Genomic DNA, 18103 nt, shown 5'->3' with positions numbered 1-18103 from the left:
GTTGGCACAAGCTGTCACTGTATAAATCCTTGTGACTCGAAAAGAGAATTTCCCTCGTGGGTAGTAAGTTGAGCCAACATCTTAAAAAGTCATGCCGACCTCTAGCACTTGGGAAGTGCGTTAAGTAGCCGTGTAAATGTCCCTGTGGTTTATCATGCAATGAGTGGGAATGGATAATTTTGTTTACCTCATTTCGGTGATAGTTTGAATCTAATCCTTTCCTTTTAGGTGCTTTTTTTACGTGCATTGGATTATTGGTGAGGTCAGTTACTTCACATTGACAGGATACCAAGATTTTGAGAGCATAATTAACCAGGCAGGACAAAAAGAGGTTATCATTCTTAACAAGTTATTTTTTCAGGTCTTCATACAGTGTGTTTACTTGTGGTACCCAAAGTAATCTTTAAACATACTGTATTATCCACTCAATACACGAGTGGAGAGATACAAGACCCAATTCATACCTTAAAGTGGAAATCGGGAGGCACTGAGGGAGAGAGGCAATTTTTCCATAATAATCCCTCTAACCTATCCAAGTTTATTGTTTTAATAGCTGGATTAACATCCAAGACAAATATCAAAATAGGAATCACTTTACTGGTATAATATTTTATCAGTGGTAGTAACGAGAACTTCCAATAGTTGGAATTCAGTTTCTTCATTTGCCTCCCCAGTTAGATCAGTTTGCCCGCCATGATACCCTCGACATAAACCTGTGAAGGAAAGGAACGAACATTGAATCCCAGGTATAGCACCTCCTTGCCAATTGATACAACTTGGTCAGACATCCTACAGAAAAAGTTGGGCTCCTTTGTCAAGGGGCATTTAAAAACAACTATTTTTGATTTAGCAGGATTTATTCTGAGGTTGTTAGTTACAGCAAACTCACCCAAGGCCTCCAATAGACGTTGCAGTCGAGGGGGGTGTAGTCTAGCAGCATGATGCCATCTGCATATGCTACCCAGTTCAGCCTCTCCGAGCCCACTATAGGACTCGAGAGGTCCTGCCCCCGCAGACTTTTGGCAAGTTCTGCCATGTACAGATTAAAGAGGCATGGAGCAACCATGCGCCCTGTCTCACTCCCTTATGGGTTGAAATGCGAGAAGATAGATGACCTCTTGCATCCAGCCTTAGCCTCAAATAGGGCGGCCTGTGAAGTTCAATGATTATAGCTAGAAGTGAATCAGGGAGCCTGCACTGTCTCAATTTCTGCCACAGACGATCTCTGTTAACTGTGTCAAGGGCCTGGGATAGATCAACCCAGAACCCAAACAGACTTGCCCCCCCCCTTCAGAAAGCATTTACTCAATGTTGTACAATCAGGCCATTGAGTGTGGTAGAGAGGCCCGTGCAGAACCCAATTTCATTCTTCGAGAGGGTTCCATATATTTTTACCCAGCTTTCAAGTTCCCTCAGGACCAACCCTGCGAATATTTTGCGTCACCATCCAGAAGGGAGATTGGGCGATAGTTCATCGGTTATACCCGTAACCGCATTATGAATCATTTGCAGTTCTGGAACACCGAACAGAAGAATACGAATTTCTCAGAATACATGCAATTCAAACAAGCAGGTACTAGCTGCAGACATAAAACTGATGGACAAGATCTAGCACTGAGTATAGTTCGAAGGAGGGGCTTCTGACTGCAGAGGAAGGCTTGGGCCAAGGGACAACAACATTTTCAGACTCAATATTGCCCGTAAACACCAAGATATTCAGTTGCTTTACATTTCAGCAGTTTTGTTCATCCAGTTCCCAATAGGGTCCATATGGCAATGACAGTGGAAAGGAGAAATATCTTGAGTGAGTCTGATTGAAATAGGCAAGGCTTCTGTGTCATCAGCATTAGAGCAGAAGTATCAACCAAAAGACCCCAAGAGAGGCACGAGAGGCTGAACATAAATGTTTAAGAACAAGGATGGCAACAAAGAGTTCCCATTTCCCCTTTAGCAACGGAAAGAGGAGATTCTAACCTTTTCCAATGGTACCTCTGAAAAAGCATGGGTTTGTGGCAAGGGGAGGTTTTGTGCACGTAAGCCCACTCTCTGTCTCCCATGGACTAGAATTGCTGCAAAGGGAATCAACATAAGCACGGCTACAAGACTGTAGGAATTAATAATGGACTGTGCAAATAGGGTGGAGACTGTGAGAAACCTTACATTCACATGGATTTGTGGAACTCAACACATCAGGTGCTAGTCTAATGGTTGAAGCTATAGAAAACATTGCTTGACACATCAAAGCCTGAATAAAATGGACCAGGTTGCTGTATGAATGGCTCATAGCACTCATACACTCTTGGCTCCCAATTTTCCAACCCAACGAACAAGGATTAAGCTTGCAGGAAGGAAAACGATCTCCTAAAGGTCTGAGCTTAGCACCAGGCTTCAAGACCTAGACAACAGGCAGAAGAAAAGGATGCGCAGGTTGATGAGCTACAGAAGAACACACCATATATAAAAGCAGATATTAATAAAAACAATTATAATATGAACTTACTTTTGCATTGAGGGGGCAAACAGTCAAGGCATTCCTGAAAAGCTGTTCCTCTGACCTCCAATGGTTGCTGCGGACAATACAGCGCATCACATTTATGGACAACATTCCTAGGACTGCAGCAGCAATAAGTTTCTTTAAAAAAAAAAGAAATAAGTTGACTGGCCACATCCATGGCATTCAGCGCACCCCTTCAACTAATATTAATAGCTTTAACCATACCTTGTTTCTGACTTGTTTACTCAACATACTGCATCCACTGGTAAATAATATACAATATCCAACACTGGGGAGGTAGATGACTCTCTCAGCAATAACAAATCCCACGCGGAAAAAGAGGTTGCAGGCGGGAAGAAACGGAATGATAAGAAATCCCAGACCCATTGTGAGTATTCTGAAAAGGAATATTAAAACACAAATTCACACAGAGGAGAAACTGAATGCCTTTGTAATCACGTATTGTGCAAGGAGCGGTAAATTACCATGTATGGACATTCATCACTATCAACAGGACTCCAGGGCATTATTACAAAAAAAGTGAAACATTATGCCAGCTCTAATAGCACATGTAAAACTATTTAGAAAATGTCAGGTAGTGCATCCAATTACAAATATACTGCCGAGTTATCCCAGTGGGTGCTCAATCCAAAAATAAGAAGCAGGTTAAACAGAATACATTTAGAAAAATCATGGTGTTTTCCCACAAAGTCACCCAAGCCTCTTCTAACTCCACACTACCCCCAGAATCCCACTCTTTGGTTCTCGCCTAGAGTGCAGGAATTATTGTGTTTAATCTGAGGGATGAAGTCGCCACAGAAAAGGAGGTCATATCCCAAGCCGAGATTGAAAATAGAATAAGGACACTATTTGTAATTCCCTTTGTGCAATGTGATGAATCTAGTGAGATCATCCCAGAAACCTCAACATGGGCCTCTTCCCATGTGTCCAGGGAAGGGCAGCCGCTACTTGATCCTGATCCTGGGGGTGGTATTATGCAGGAGGATCCCATTGGAGGGGATTTATGTCGAGGGGAATGGGAAACCTCTCTAAATGATTTCCCTAATGTATCTAAAACCTTAATGGCTTATTGTGAAACTATCTTGATGCAAAAATAAACAAGGACATTATGGACTTCAAGTGCCATAATGCCCACAGAAATCAGAGTTGATGAAGTGCTATGAGCGATCTAGTTGTTTAACTGGAAAACACCTAAGCGGGACATTTATAAATGTAAAGGACAGCAGCAGGGAGAAGCCAAAGCTGATGTCGGCATTGTGGCGGCAGCAGGACGCTATGCAGGAGGTGTGGCAGAGGTCGGGAAATCATGACCATGCAAAACACGCGCAGCAGGAAGTGGTGCTAAAGCAAGTCACGTCGTGTGGGAAAGAAGCTCTTGACATTGGTGAAATGCTCGGGTATTGACTTTGCACCGAAAAGTGTGTGGAGCTGTGAGAGCTCCATTGAAGGTCAGCGCACACAGTGGCATTCCAACAGGAGCTGTCAGAAGCAGACGAGGCCCCAAATGGAGACCCCCAGCAACACCAGCAAGTCAGAAGTAGACGCCAAGGCAGACCAGTGAGTTGGCCTGAAGCAGGTGATCCCGGGGTATTCCGAAGAAGACCGCTAGTTGAGAAAAAGTAATTTGAATACCGAACAATTGAATTAATGTAAACTGGGCACAACTCTCCTACCGAGGGATTCCATATAGGGGAACACTGTAACATGCATTGCGAAAGACAACGAAAAGTGATAAGACAAATTGGGCGCAACTCTCCTAATGAGGGATTCCAAATAGAGGACAATTATAACCAGCAAAGAGTGATATTCAGACAAACAGGGTGCAAGTCTCCCAGAAAGAGACAATTGTAAACCGCATTGCAAGCAGCCAAGAGGTTGCACATCCAGAAAACAAATGCTGCAGGAGCAAAGTCCCCCTTGTATAACTAAGTGACCAAGGGGGAAATAACTGCAAACCTGCATTGCCTAAAGTCAAAGGACAAGCAAGAGTACAATTATCTTTTTGTGGAATATCAATTTGGGAAGAAATGCAACACATTCTGTTACGCGTCAAAAGACTGTCAAGAGAAGCAATTGTTAGTTCAAATCTACTGATGTATGACTAGTGTGGAGAGTTTGGAACAAGCATTATCACAGAGTACAAATTGTAGTAGTAGGTGTTTTCATCCTAGGAGGCGAGTAAACTAGAAAGGGGACCAATTGAAGTTCGCCCTGGACGAGTATACCAGGAAGAAGAAGATGATGATGATTTAAAGTACTGTGGTTATGGCTAAAGGTTGTGGTGGAAAAGAAGTGTTGATTCCATCACCTTGTCTTGATAAACTGTTGCATTTCAGAAAGTGATTGTTGAACCATCCTGACTAAAGTGTTTCTTTTGAAGCAGTATGATGTGCAACAAGTGCTTAGCCTTATGAGAAAATAGCACTGGCATTTAAGTGCCGCATTTGATTTATTGGATCATCAACAGATCCAACAGGCATTGGAACATGTGGGTAACTGCTCAGCAGAGGCCACTAGGTGGGTGGTCTCGTTCCTGTCAAAAAGGAGGTCAAAAATCAATTGGGGATACATTTTCAAGCACAATACCCATTAATTGTGGTGTACCACAGGGAGCCAGTTTGTCCCCTCTGCTTTTGAATCTGTATCTTCGGTGTCTCTGCACAGTGCTCGGTTACATCAGAGCCTTTTTCAAGAACTTTACAGATGACAACCAGCTGGTGGAGTTGAGTGGCTGCTATGATACAGATAGCAGCAGAGTGGCAACCATATATAACATCATAGAGGCCTGGATGAAAGATAACTGATGTGCTTGAATGGGAGTAAAACCGAGCTGAAGATTTTCAGCTCACATCAAGCACGAGCCAAACTAAGTCAGGATTATAAGACCTTTCACATTAAAGACGCCCCCATTCAAGTCTCAGGAAAAGTAAAAACACTTGGGATATATCTAGAAGCATCACTGAGTGCAGAATCGCAGGTCACTAATCTGAATAGAAATTGTCAGTACTATCTGTGACTCCCAAACACCTTAGACCCTATCTGATTGACAAAAACAGCACAACTATTGCAATGGCCACAATACTATCCAGGTTAGACTACGTAAGTGCCCTACTGATAGGAGCGAGCAAGGGGTGCATTGCAAGATGCCACACCATTCAGAACAATGCTGTGAGAATCATAAGGAGGAAAGCCAGGAGGGAACATATTACAGCAGATAGAAAAGCCCTCCACTGGGCTAGCTATGGAGGAGACAATCTCCTTCAAAACCATGACCATGTTACACTGCAGCCTATTGGGGCAGGCTCTGGCGTACGTGACGGAAAAGATTACACACTACATCCCGAGGCGCCCTTTAAGATCAGAGGCAGATTAAATGCCCTCCTTCCAAACGATCAAATGGCCAAGGCTGGGCTTTCCCAGTGAAAGCGGCACATAAATGGAACAGATTACCGATGCAATTGAGGTAAGAGAAGAACTACATAGCTTTCAGGAAAGCACTGCAAACAAACATCTTTAAGTAAGGCATCGACCAGCAGGAAATAGGTAGCGACTGATGTCCCGTCAATTATGTGCGTCTGTGTCTAAGTGTGCGCGCCCCGATGCCTGCAAGCTGCTCGGCGCAATACAAATAAATAAATACATTTGATTTATGAATTTATGTTTGGAGGAGAAGACTTGTTTTTACCAAGCAGGAGGTATTTGGAAGAAAATTACTTTTGTTTTTCCAGGCAGGAGGTTGTGGAAACATTAATAATTGCTTTGATTTGTGAGCAAGCCGTAAGAAGAGAGCTAATCACTTTACCAAGCGAAAGGATATATTGAATGGAAACTACTCTGTATGCTACATTGAATGAAACTTGGTTATTGCACAGAACTTTCTTGAAACTTTGTTCCAAATCTTCCTGTATTTATCTAGGGCAAGGGAATCCAACCCTGGTCAAAAGGATGACTGTTTATGACTTTTGTAGAATTTTGCTGTGTATGTTAGTGTGAGGGTCAGATACTTTTTGGACTCTAGGCCATTTTTCTTTAGGCTTAGATTGTTAGACAGGGACATCCTTGTTAGGTTAGAGAAAGATAGGTGTTTGTCTCACCCCAATTTATTAAAAATTGAAACTTCTGAGAAAACTATACCTGTGCGCCCATCTCACATTTCTGACCCCTCACAGCCAGAAGCTCATATTTACTAGGAAAAGCTCTAATAAAGGCATAGAGATGCTTAGTGGCAAATATTAAGCCGCCACCACCATAAGTATAGCTTCCACCTATCCAGGGCCCCTTATGGGCATGTGTCACCAAAATCCAGATTCTGCAGTGTAACTGCAATCAGCACTGTCTTCGGGAGTGTAGCTTCTTCTCAAAACTAGCTATCCCCACGTCTGATAAGCAAGAAAGACGCACATTTTTGGAATTGTGTCAGACTCCCACTTAATTAATAGTACACTTAACTCTTTCATAACTGCTATCATTTGGGACAGCACAGATACCTGGCATCCTTTCCACTGTGAAACTCATGGAAACATAAGCAGCGTTAGATGCACTGCTGACAGTTTGAGTATGGTTTTGGAAACACCATTCACATTTATCACACTACAAGCACCAATGTGCGTGCAAGCACATTAGGTGTGAAAACAAAGCAGGAAAAAGTAATGCCTTCAAATGTCTTCTTTCAGAAAATGTATAGTGTTGGTAAACTGAAATTCCTGGGTGCAGGGCACTCCAGACTAGAAACTTTAAGCAAAACATCTTAAACCGAGATAATTGCTCTTTTGAAGGCCCACAATTCGTGGTTACAGTTGTGGAGTTACTATATTCATGCATGTGAACCAACACACGTTTCTGTAAACTGGAACATGGGTGAGAAGATAGAATGTGTAATATTTGCAACTAGGAATGTGTTTCAATACCCATTGTCACTATATGGTATACAGCGCCTCAATGCCCCTGGGCTGCGTGCGCGCTACATAAATATAAATATAAATAAATGAATTAACTGCGGGATCACTAATAAGCACTACAATATCAGAGGTTGGTTCCAAAGGTCTTTAATTTGGTTATCTACAATTATCGTAGGCTAGGACAGAATGGCTGAACTGCAGTACAAAAAGAGGCTTTTGAGATTTTGTCTCTAGGGCTGCCCACCTCCCTTGCTCTCTTGTCTCCCTTGGGCTATCGCCACACTAGCCTGGGCATCTGTAATCCTTGATTAGTACTAGAGCCCAGTAACCCCTACTGGCTGTATTCTTGCTTGGGCTGAAGATGGATTCCCTAAGGCGGTGGCTATCTAACTTCCTCAGGATCTTATAGGCTTTCCCTTTCCTAGTCCTGCTTAGTGTTCTAAGAGAGTTAGGGGATGGTGCTTTCACTCACAAGGTTCAAGCCTCTCCACAAGCACTCCAATGTCCCCTTAATCTTCTACTCTGGTGTTCCATGACGTTCTCCTCCCCACCACACTACTGACCCATAGATGTTACACACTGCCTTCATACCTCCACCCTTAAATGTTACCTTCCTTCTCCCTCTTACTTTCCTCCTCCCCTACTCTTCCACTCACTACTGCCACTACCTCACACGACCAATATATTACACCACCTCTTCTCTCTAGCTGATTTGTGTATTCACTCCTTACTACCGCTCCACTCCTAACACTACCCCTTCTCCACCTCTCTTCTTCTCTACCAATGCTACCACATCCACTACCCTTCTGCCACTACCACCAGTAAGAGTTCTCCACTCCCATTTCTCCCCCTCTCACTTAGTACCATGCACTAACACCACCACAACTACCACTCACTATTTCTCCCTTCTCACTCCCACTACCCCATTGCTGCTGCCACTCCTCCCATCTCCACTTATACCCACCACTAAACCTCTCCTACTCTGCCACTACTTAACTCACTCCTTTCACTCATGCACAACTACTCCACAGACCCCACTCTTTAACCACCCCCACACTCATTCCACCTCCATTCTCCTCTGGTCTTCCCCCCCCCCCCGTCATCCTCCTTCCAACTCCTGACCTTATTCTACTAAACCCACATTAAACTACTCCGAACCTACTCTTTGAATAACCCTTCCCCTCCCAGGATTGGCCTGCTTTCCCGACCCAATCCCATACCTGATCTGAGGATGTGTGACATGGTAGGGCTTGGAGAGGCTTCTTAAGTGCTCCAGGTACTGCCCCTTTTTCCACAGGGCCTTGCTGTGTTCCTGATATGGACCACACCATGTTCCAAGGGGAATCTTGGTCCCCCATTTTCCTGCCCTATCTGCCGGCCTCTTTTCTTTAATATAAATCCCCGATGGGTTGGTTTCTTTCTCTTCTCACGCAGGCTCCAGAGGATGCTGCCAGCTCGAGCTGTGCTTCTCTTCTAAACACCATGTTGAACCGATCATCTTCTCTAGGAGGAGCCGTCAACTATACCGCATCTGGTGCCATGCTGGAGCTCAGGCTGCATCTGCTGCGGCTCTGATGTCCTATCCTCTACAGCTTCCTGTTGCAGCCCGGGTGCCAATGGTGAGACTGCAGGGTAGAGCTCTGGGAGAAATAAGCAAGGATTCTGGGCCCTTGTCCCGAACAATCCCCTGACTAATGCTTTGCTTGGCCTTTGACGGGCAAATGTCCCAGCAGGCAACTGAGCATAGCACCTGAGCATGTTATAATAAGGTTTGAGGAATCTCTCAGCCTGCTAGCCAACATAATAGGGAGTGTGAAATGAAAGACTACGGTCCTCAAATTTTAAGCTGCTCTACCACAGAATAGAGTCACCTCTCCTTCCGCTCTCATCCTTCTTGACCATTTCTCTGCCTTTGATATGACAATTATGACACCCTTATAAATCAGCTCTGTGATATCCTTGGCATCACTGACCTGGCTCTGAACTGGTTGACCTCCTTCCTCTCTGACCAACCTTCCCAGGTTCAAATGGGTCCTTTTCTCTCCCCCATCATACGCTCCACCTGTGGTATCCTCGAGGGCTCTATCCTCTCGCTGTGGCTCTTCAACATCTACTTTGCCCTTCTAGCCCATTTGATCTCTGCCTTCTTCACTAACTTTCAGTGTTATGTGGATGACACGCAGCTCTCCTGCAAGCTTCTTTCCACTGCCTCCTCTTCTTCCTCTCTCATTCCTGACCGTCTGTCTGCTATTCAGGCATGGTGCATTGCTAACGATCTCTGACTTAATACCAGTAAGATTGAGGTCCTTCTCATTGGGACCTAAGCTCCCTCCTTCCCTCCTACTCTCTGGCTGCCCTCCATGGGCCCCCAACCCCTCACCCTCCTTTGAGGCAAAACACCTTGGCGCCATCTTCGACTCCTCTCTTCTCCTCACATCACAGACCTTTCCAAGAAGGTTCACTTTCAGTTGCACCTCCTCAGAGACATTCTCCCTTTCCTCATCTTCCTCCAGAAACTCAATGTCTCCGCAGCTCTGGTCCTCTCCAGACTTGACTACTGCAACAGCCTCTTTCTCAATCTTCCCAATTCCTCCCTTTCCCCCACCTTCAATTTATCCAGAATATGACTGCAAGATTTATCCTTGGCCCCATGCCCATGGACCAACTCTCTCCAGCCCTAACATTTTTCCACTGGCTCCCAGTTGCTGCAAGGATCAAGTTCAAGACCCTCTGCATCGTCCACAAGGCTTTCTGGGGCCTGTGACCCTGCTACATCCAACTCCCTTGCCCAAAATACCTCCCTGCTAGAGCCCTTTGGTCTTCTAGCTCCAATTCTCTGCAGATTAGATGCTTTTCCAAGCAGAGAGAGGGGGGTAGATGTCTCTCTTCCGTGGGAGCCTCCCTCTGGAATGGCCGCCCTGCCCCTGTCAGGCTTCAGCTGGATCTCCTCAAGTTCCTTAAGCTTCTCAAGACCCTCCTTTATTCTTCTTCCCTCCCTTTCCGCCTCCCCTGCTAATGTCCCCCCTCTGCCGCATTGTGACTCACTGCGTGGTTCCTTCTGATTCATACAGGGCACCAGGCCCCACCAGCCAGCACTTTGTTTTCCCCTGATCCCCTCACCCCTACCCTGCACGTACCCAACCAGGCTCCCTCCCCTGCACTAATCTGACTGAACCTGCACCACTGTGAGCCCTTTCAGCCCTATCCTAGCACTTGCTTGTGGGCCTTCACTCGCCTGCACTTCTGTATTCCCCTGGCACTTGTCCACCTGGCCTGCCCTTAGCATTCGCCTAGCCCAGGGGCCCTTGTCCCCCTTTCACTCCTCCACCCCCTGCACTTGCGTGTTCTCCACTCTGACCTACACTTCTTTTTCCCTCCCTAGCACTAGAGCTTTCATCTCTGCCCGGCACTCCCATCCCCTCCTCCCCACTTCCCTGCACTCCCTGTTCTGCTCTGCACTTGTTTGTTCTCATCTGTTCTCCCCCCACCCTCACATCTGTCTTGATGCACCTTGACACATCATTTGCTGTATAGGCGCATTATAAATACCCCAATAAAAGAATACAAAAAGGTGTCCATAATGCCATCCAAACCAGGAGCCTTGGAGGAAGGCAAATCCTTCACAGCGCCTATAATAAGTATAATTGGTGCCTCAAGACACCTACGGCCCTCCTCATCCAGTACCCTTAATGGGGTGTCGCTGACAAACGCACAGAGCATAGCTTGGTCCTTCTCACCCTTTCCGCCATATGATGATTCATAAAACATGCAGAATATCCCCATGATAAGCTCCGGGTCAGATACCAATTGCCCCTTGTCATCTCAAATGACTGCGATGTCCACAGAGTTCCGTTCACCTCTCAAAAGAGTCACCAAATGATTCACACGTCTACCCTCCTCCCCATATTGTCGAGCTCTACGGGGAAATGCCAAGTACCGCACTTCCCTATCTGCCTCCACTTTAAACTAATCCAATGCAGTTTTAATAGAGGCCCAAACTTCCTCTTGGCTCAGACAATCCGTATTCACTTGCAAATCCTTCAACTCCCTTTCAAGCACATCCAGCCTTCCCTTGATCGCCTCGAGCACCCCTTTTCAAGGGCCATACATCAGCCCCATAAGTAGACCTTGAAGGTCTCCCTAAGAGTACTTACGGATGAGCCTGATCCTAAATACATTTTAAAGAATTCATTAATCATGTCCAATACTGCCCCCTTGAACACATCATGTAATACCTGTGCCTTGAAACACCATAATGGCCACTGCAAAGTCTCACCCTGCAAAGACCACTGCCATACCACTGGAGAATGATCTGACAGGGTTCTCAGCAACAGATAACTATCCACTGTTTTGTGCTGTTCTTAATGTCACTGGGCTTAGTAAAATCGTTGTTTTGTTCTCCACTGCTCCCCTCCCTTGCCTTGTCGCACACTGAAACACTTGTGTACGAGCGCGATAGAAATAAAATATCATATCATACCAACGAGGAGTTGGCCAGAACATATACGTGATCTCACATCATGCACAGAGGAGTATAAAGTGTATTCTAGTGTTTCTGCATGTAATGTACGCCAGTCATCATGCAGGCACAACTCTGACATAACATTCAATATTTGAGGCATCCAGCGAGTGTAGCCCCACAAGATGCCCAGTTTTATCCAACACTGGGTCCAGGACTTTGTTCAGGTCTCCAGTCAGTATCAACTCAGTATGAGAGTACTGGTGACAACTCCGGAACTTCCACATTCGGACCATAAACATTAATGAAGGTCAAAAGCCTGTGCCCCAATACCCCAGAGACAATATCATAACGCCCTGCCCGGTCACTCTCCTGCTTCAACATCCTGAATCCAAGGGATCGATGAACAAGAATGGACACCCCTCTAGAGAATCTAGAATAGGATGTATAGGCATGCACATTCCCCCAAGATTTTGACACTGCTTCATTTGGTGCCCCAAAAAACTGCATTTCCTGGAGCAAACGGACATTTGCCCTATGTTGCTCACAATATGCAACCACTCTAAATCTTACCAAGGTTATTCAGACCCCATACATTCCAGCTAATGATTGCTACTTTCTTGTACCCCACCATGTAAAGCTCAAAAAGATGGTCACCCAAACATGATCCAGACTATTCGACACACTCTTTGTAAATCTCATCCAATGTGAACCAATTTTAACAATTAAACTCCCAGCCCAGCATCTAATCCCCCCTCCCGCAGTCCCCCACTGCCATCCCCAAACTTGCTGTGAAATCCAAATCCAACAACCCACACACTCAAACTGGGAGGTATCCCAAGTACACCAGGACATACTCTCCACCACCCGAACCGTGCAAAGGAGGAGGGTGGTCGGCCTACTCCTGATCAACTTAAATACAAGGAGTTTACCATTTCATCACATTCATACACTTTGCACGTACCAATGATTATGCATAGGGACAGTATCTGAATTTAAAAGAGAACAACGGGTTCAAATACCAGCAACAAAGTTACCCAGAGATCCCCATACCACTTCTCTTGAGCTGTTCATCGTTTGGAAAAAGACTCCAAGAAGGACCGCACCTACACCGGATCCGTAAAATAATATTTTTTTGTCCTGAACAACCTGCAGCTTAGAGGGACCTAGCATGGCAGATTGTAACCCTTGTTCACCCAACTAGCGCTTTACTGTGACCAAATTAATACAGTCCGTCTCTACAGCTGGTGTAAAATCTGGGTAAAATGAAATCCTGGATGCCTGGTAGTGCAGGTTCTGCAATTCTCTTGCTTTTCTCAAAATTATATCCCTGTCCCTCTAGTTTAGGAGCCAGACAATTGCAGCTTTAGGATTCTGACCCAGCTCCGGGACCTGCGAAGATACTCTATGTGCCCCTTCCACCAAGAATTGCTAATAAAGGCACAGGTCAGCCAGAACATCCGTGATAAGGTTTCAACAAACTCTTCCATGTTTTGCGGCTTGACGGATTCCGATGTCTCCAATATTCAAACATTGTAGTGATGGGATTGGGCTTCTAAATCCTAATTTTTGGCCTTCGTTCCGCCTCCCTCTTGCTGCAAAGAGCGAATAGCCTGGCACATATCTGAGATTGTGTCCTCCAGTGTCCCAATCCAAAGTTCAGCCTCAGAGATCCTCGACTTTCCTTCTCAATTCTCTGCTGCATCCGATCCACCTTGAAGAACAGGTTGTCCCAGTTACTGACTCAAACCCCAACTTCATCTGTTCTAGGAGGACAGTCATGTCAACATGAGCCTGCGGAGCGGAACTGCTTCGATCAGACTCAGCTACACCCACTCCCTCAACCTTTTTGTCATCCTGGAGGGCGGAGACCCTCGATGGAGCCCTGGTTCTGGTTTTACTGTGCGCCTCCACATTTGTAAAGGAGAACGTCGCTGTCCCCACTTCACCATCGGCGCTAGCCCGCCATGCAGTCAATTCAGCCACACAAAGTCCATAGCTGTTCACTTAAGCTGCTCTGCAGGAGGAATATAAACTGCACGTAGGAGCTTTATAAATTCCTGAGTAAAAATGAAGTGGAGAGACACTGTTGAGGGGAATGGAAGTATGCAGCGCGAACCATACAGACACAGTTTAAAGGGGCTCAGGAGAATTAAAGTTTGCAAAAACTATCCGTTCAGGATCTTCTGCTAACGGCCAGTGAATTTGCAATGGAATCCAGAGTCTATACATTTGAAACTGGCTGAAAGATGCACATTTTGTGGGAGTAGCTACGGAACCAAGAAATCAACGTGTAGAAAGGGGCCTGGTTTCCCAAGCAGCTGTGCCTTTTTCGTCAGAGAAGTCCAGAGCCCCCTGCCCACAACATTTAAATAGCTTTGCACATCAACATTGAAACATGGCTCTTCAATCAACATTGAAACAAGCTTTGCACACCACAGCCTTACTAGCACCGGCCCACTCATCTCGCCTGCTGTACACTTTTGTCTATCTCTCATGTAAAACATTTGCTCTGTAAATTATGTATATTGATATACTCGCTGATTATTATGTATGTACATTTGCCCTTGCTTAACATTTTGTATGTTTATATGCTCTGTATGTAACTCAGCACAAGTTGTGCCCTGATGCCTCCGGGCCTGATGTTGCGCGTTACAAATAAAACAAATTACAAAATTACAAATTAAGTGGCAATATAAAATATAGTCCAAAAATGCAGCCTCCTTCAGTGTGCAATGAGCCAGCTCCAACAAATTATGTTTAGTGGTTGCTTTAAAAGGATAGTTTTACATGAAATGTACTCACACAATGAGCCACCACAAGGCTGTGCAAGCTCCTACTTACTCCAGAGTAGCGCTGCTATCTCTTCAACATTTAGCAGACAGCAGGTTCCCACACCCTGGATCCTCACAATGTCAGGCTAGGATCTCTGACAGCTGCCCACACCTCTGCCGTGCCCATTGCTCCAAACGCACACCTTCACATGTCTATTTACTGTCCATAACAGATCCACAATGGTCAGCGTGCAGGACACCGTTCCCCTCCCATGCTCCAAACTCAGGCAGCTCTAGACTTTCTTGGGCACGTGACGACAGCTCTATTACCAATCCCTCACCTGCGGGGCCGACACCACTCAATGGTTTCCCCAAGGAGCATCCTGGTAGTCCCTGCCATCACGCTCCAGCCCTCAGCAGACGTGCTCTGCCACACTCCTCTGTCCCGTGGGTCTCCTCGTTTCAGGCCCTGAGCCGTCAACTCACTCAGACAAGCCAGCCCACCACACCAAGGCCCCCTCGATGCCGTCTCACTGCAATTTCGTTTGCTGGATCCAGTAGCCACAGCAGCAGCCTTCGGCTCTGAGGCCATCTTGTTACTTCACCGGCCCAGATTTTGAAAACTGCCAGGGTGCCGACCATGGCTCACAGTGGGTGAGCCGTCACCAAACTTCACCCAGCGATGCCGGTCCCACTCCGGTTCACAGCCCGAGATACGTGGGGAGTAGACTACGTCAGAACGCCAATGGGCCGGCCCAGTGCCTCCTCATCGCCTAGAGCTTAAGATGGTACGGCCATCTTGGTGACGCACCACCTAGCGGCCTACACTCCTTGCCTGTTTAAAGACATCCTCATTGAACCTGAACATTGCTAATGAAAGATCACCAATCTCCCCGTCTTCAGAGTTAGACTGCCTCTTTCATCTTAGTCTGTATATTCTGTGCCTTTCTATTACAGGAGTGGGTTATTACTGTTTTTATTAGTTGCATGTATTATTTAGTATAATTAAAGTCTGCTATTTTTGTAGAGCCTTATTGGACATTCTTTCATTTTGGTTTCACAGCACTATTGCTATTTGGATGCTTCTTTTCTAGCTCACACACCTCTGGAAAAGGACAGCCTGCTCTCAGCCCACGTTACCACAAATGGTGAGGGAGCTATACCTGTCGGGCTGTGCCCGTTTCACCTTTATGATTGGGATCACTGTTGATTTAGTTTATTTTGAAATGTTTTGTTTTTAATTGGCATTTAAGTATTAGCAATGGTACATAGATCGAACACCCGGTGTCTGTCTTTTTCAGATTAAAATTTGAATGCCTTTTATATTAAACAAGAAACAAAACAACCAACTTAAACAGTCTTCACTTCAAGGGCAATATTAGATTCAGGCTCAATACTTGTGTTCAAGACACAACCTAGAACCCAAGTTCCTTTTGACCTGGCTTCCCAACCAGACGTCATCTCATGGTGGATGTGCAAGCGCTCATGGGGGTTTGTCGTCGGAGGGATGGAACATGTCCCAGGTCAGTGTTTTCCAGGATTCGTAGGTGGCACTGGAGTCCGTCTCTGATTTTTTCACCATGTTACCCCACACTCTGGTTTCCACCTCCACCTAGTGTTCAAACTCTTTGTGCCAGTGTGCATATTGCGGGCCTCTGGTTGATTTCCATGCCACAGCGATACATCTTTTGGCCAGTAAGCACGCCAGATCCATAAACTTTGTAATTTGCTTAAACTTGGCAACCCTTGGATATGCCCCCAGCAAACATTCCTTTGGGTTCCATGCATACCTTACAATCCCCGCTCTCCTGCAAGCATTTTCTATCCACCCCCACAGTCCTCGCACCTGCACACATCCCCAGAACACGTGTATTATATCTGCTTCATCCGTGCCACACCAGGGGCACTTTGGCTGCGTGGTGCTATTAAATGTAGTCACCCTGAGTGGGGTCATATAGGTGCAATACAGTACGTTCAACTGGATTAATCTAAAGGGGGAATTCTAGACACTTTCAGTGGGTGCAGTAATATGCATTCCCATTCTTTTTCTCCTATATATTCCACCAGCTCCGCCTCCCAGCGCTCCTTCAGGATCATGCTCTTGGGGTTGGGTCTATCCGTTAGTTGTGCGTATATCCGAGATCTCGGTTTCCAGACATCGCCCAGTTCATGCATTAGGGCCAGTAGGGGGCTTACTGCTGGTTCCTCCGGCCATTCCACACTCTTCCCCTTTGCAGCTCCCCTCACCCTTTGGTACCCCAGAAACTGCCCACGAGCTAGCGCCTCTCGTTCCATTAGTGACCAAAACTCCCTAAACACCCCCTCCTCGTACATGTCTCCCCATGTGTATATGCCCCAGTTCTCCCAGCACCTCATCACTGCCATATCATGCCTGTTCCTGCAGAAATACGCAGTTATTGGGGTCTCGGGTGAATAGGGGCTCTTTAGTTTCAGCAATGCCAGGGTTCTGTACCATACCTTGCGTCCCAGTATTACCAACATGGGTGTACTGCTGCCCAGGCAGTCCAGTGGCAGCCACAGGATTTCTTTCAGGTGTGTTGGGGCTACCAGACTGCGCAGAAGGACAGATTACGGCGTGGCTTTGTCCGAGAGCCATGGCCACATGACTGGGTTGCGCTGCAAGTAACATCTTTCTAAGTCGGGTAGCTGTGCCCCTACCTCTTTTTGGGGGAGGCAAAGTGTAGTGAGCCAAATTTGTGGCAGGCCGTGCCCAACAGGAATCCCAGTAGCAGCATATTCAGCAAGCGAAAGAAGAGGGTCTTAATGTAGTAGTGGACATTGTTAAAGAAGTATAGGAAGCTTAGTAGAATTATCATTTTAGATATGGGTATCCTGGCCATCAGCGACAGTGGTAGTTTAGACCAAAATAGTATGGATTTCCTTAAGCCCTTGCCCACGGCTGCTATATGGCTCTCATGCATCTCCTGAGGTGTGTGCCGTATATGCACCCCCAGATACTAGAATGACCCCAACTGCCAAGGGAGCCCCACTTCCAGCAATTCCCTATTTCAATTCCGTTACGACTAGCCAATGGGAATATGCAAGACTTTGTTTTACTGAAACAAATCCCGGACACCTTTTGTGTACCTGTCCAGGATGTCCATTATCACTGGCACGTTCTGGCGTGGATTCTGCAAGTATAGCAACACGTCGTCCGCATATAGTGAAATTAAGTTACTTACCCCACCCACTCGTATGCCTGCCTCCAAGTATTGTTTACGCAGATAGATCGCTATGGCTTCCAACCCCAGCACATATAGCATGGGCGATAGAAGGCACCCCTCTCATGTCCCTCTTTATATATCCCAGGCAGAGGACACTAGCCTCCCAGACTTAACCCTTGCCACCGGTTCGGTGTATAAGATCCGCACCAATCTGATGAACTGCCCGCCAAACCCAAACTCTTTCAATACTGCAAATAGCCATTCCCAGTATA

At 46.0% G+C, this 18103-nt stretch overlaps 1 protein-coding gene across 1 annotated transcript in view; it reads right to left on the bottom strand.

Annotated features, from left to right (window-relative positions):
- TMTC4 (transmembrane O-mannosyltransferase targeting cadherins 4) overlaps positions 1-18103 on the bottom strand; it is a 1375572-nt gene that overhangs the window by 550933 nt on the left and 806536 nt on the right. Inside the window, exons 10-11 of the mRNA XM_069637004.1 lie at positions 2720-2891; positions 2501-2632 (exon numbers count right to left, since the gene is read on the bottom strand). Of these exons, the coding sequence (XP_069493105.1) occupies positions 2501-2632; positions 2720-2891 (304 nt within the window). The remainder of the gene's footprint in view (positions 1-2500; positions 2633-2719; positions 2892-18103) is intronic.

This window comes from Ambystoma mexicanum, chromosome 7p (assembly GCF_040938575.1).
Source record: "Ambystoma mexicanum isolate Mex_15411 chromosome 7p, UKY_AmexF1_1, whole genome shotgun sequence".
NCBI classification, from domain to species: domain Eukaryota; kingdom Metazoa; phylum Chordata; class Amphibia; order Caudata; family Ambystomatidae; genus Ambystoma; species Ambystoma mexicanum.
The sequence above is the reverse complement of the archived record's forward strand: the minus strand, read 5'-3'. Positions and strand labels throughout refer to the sequence as shown.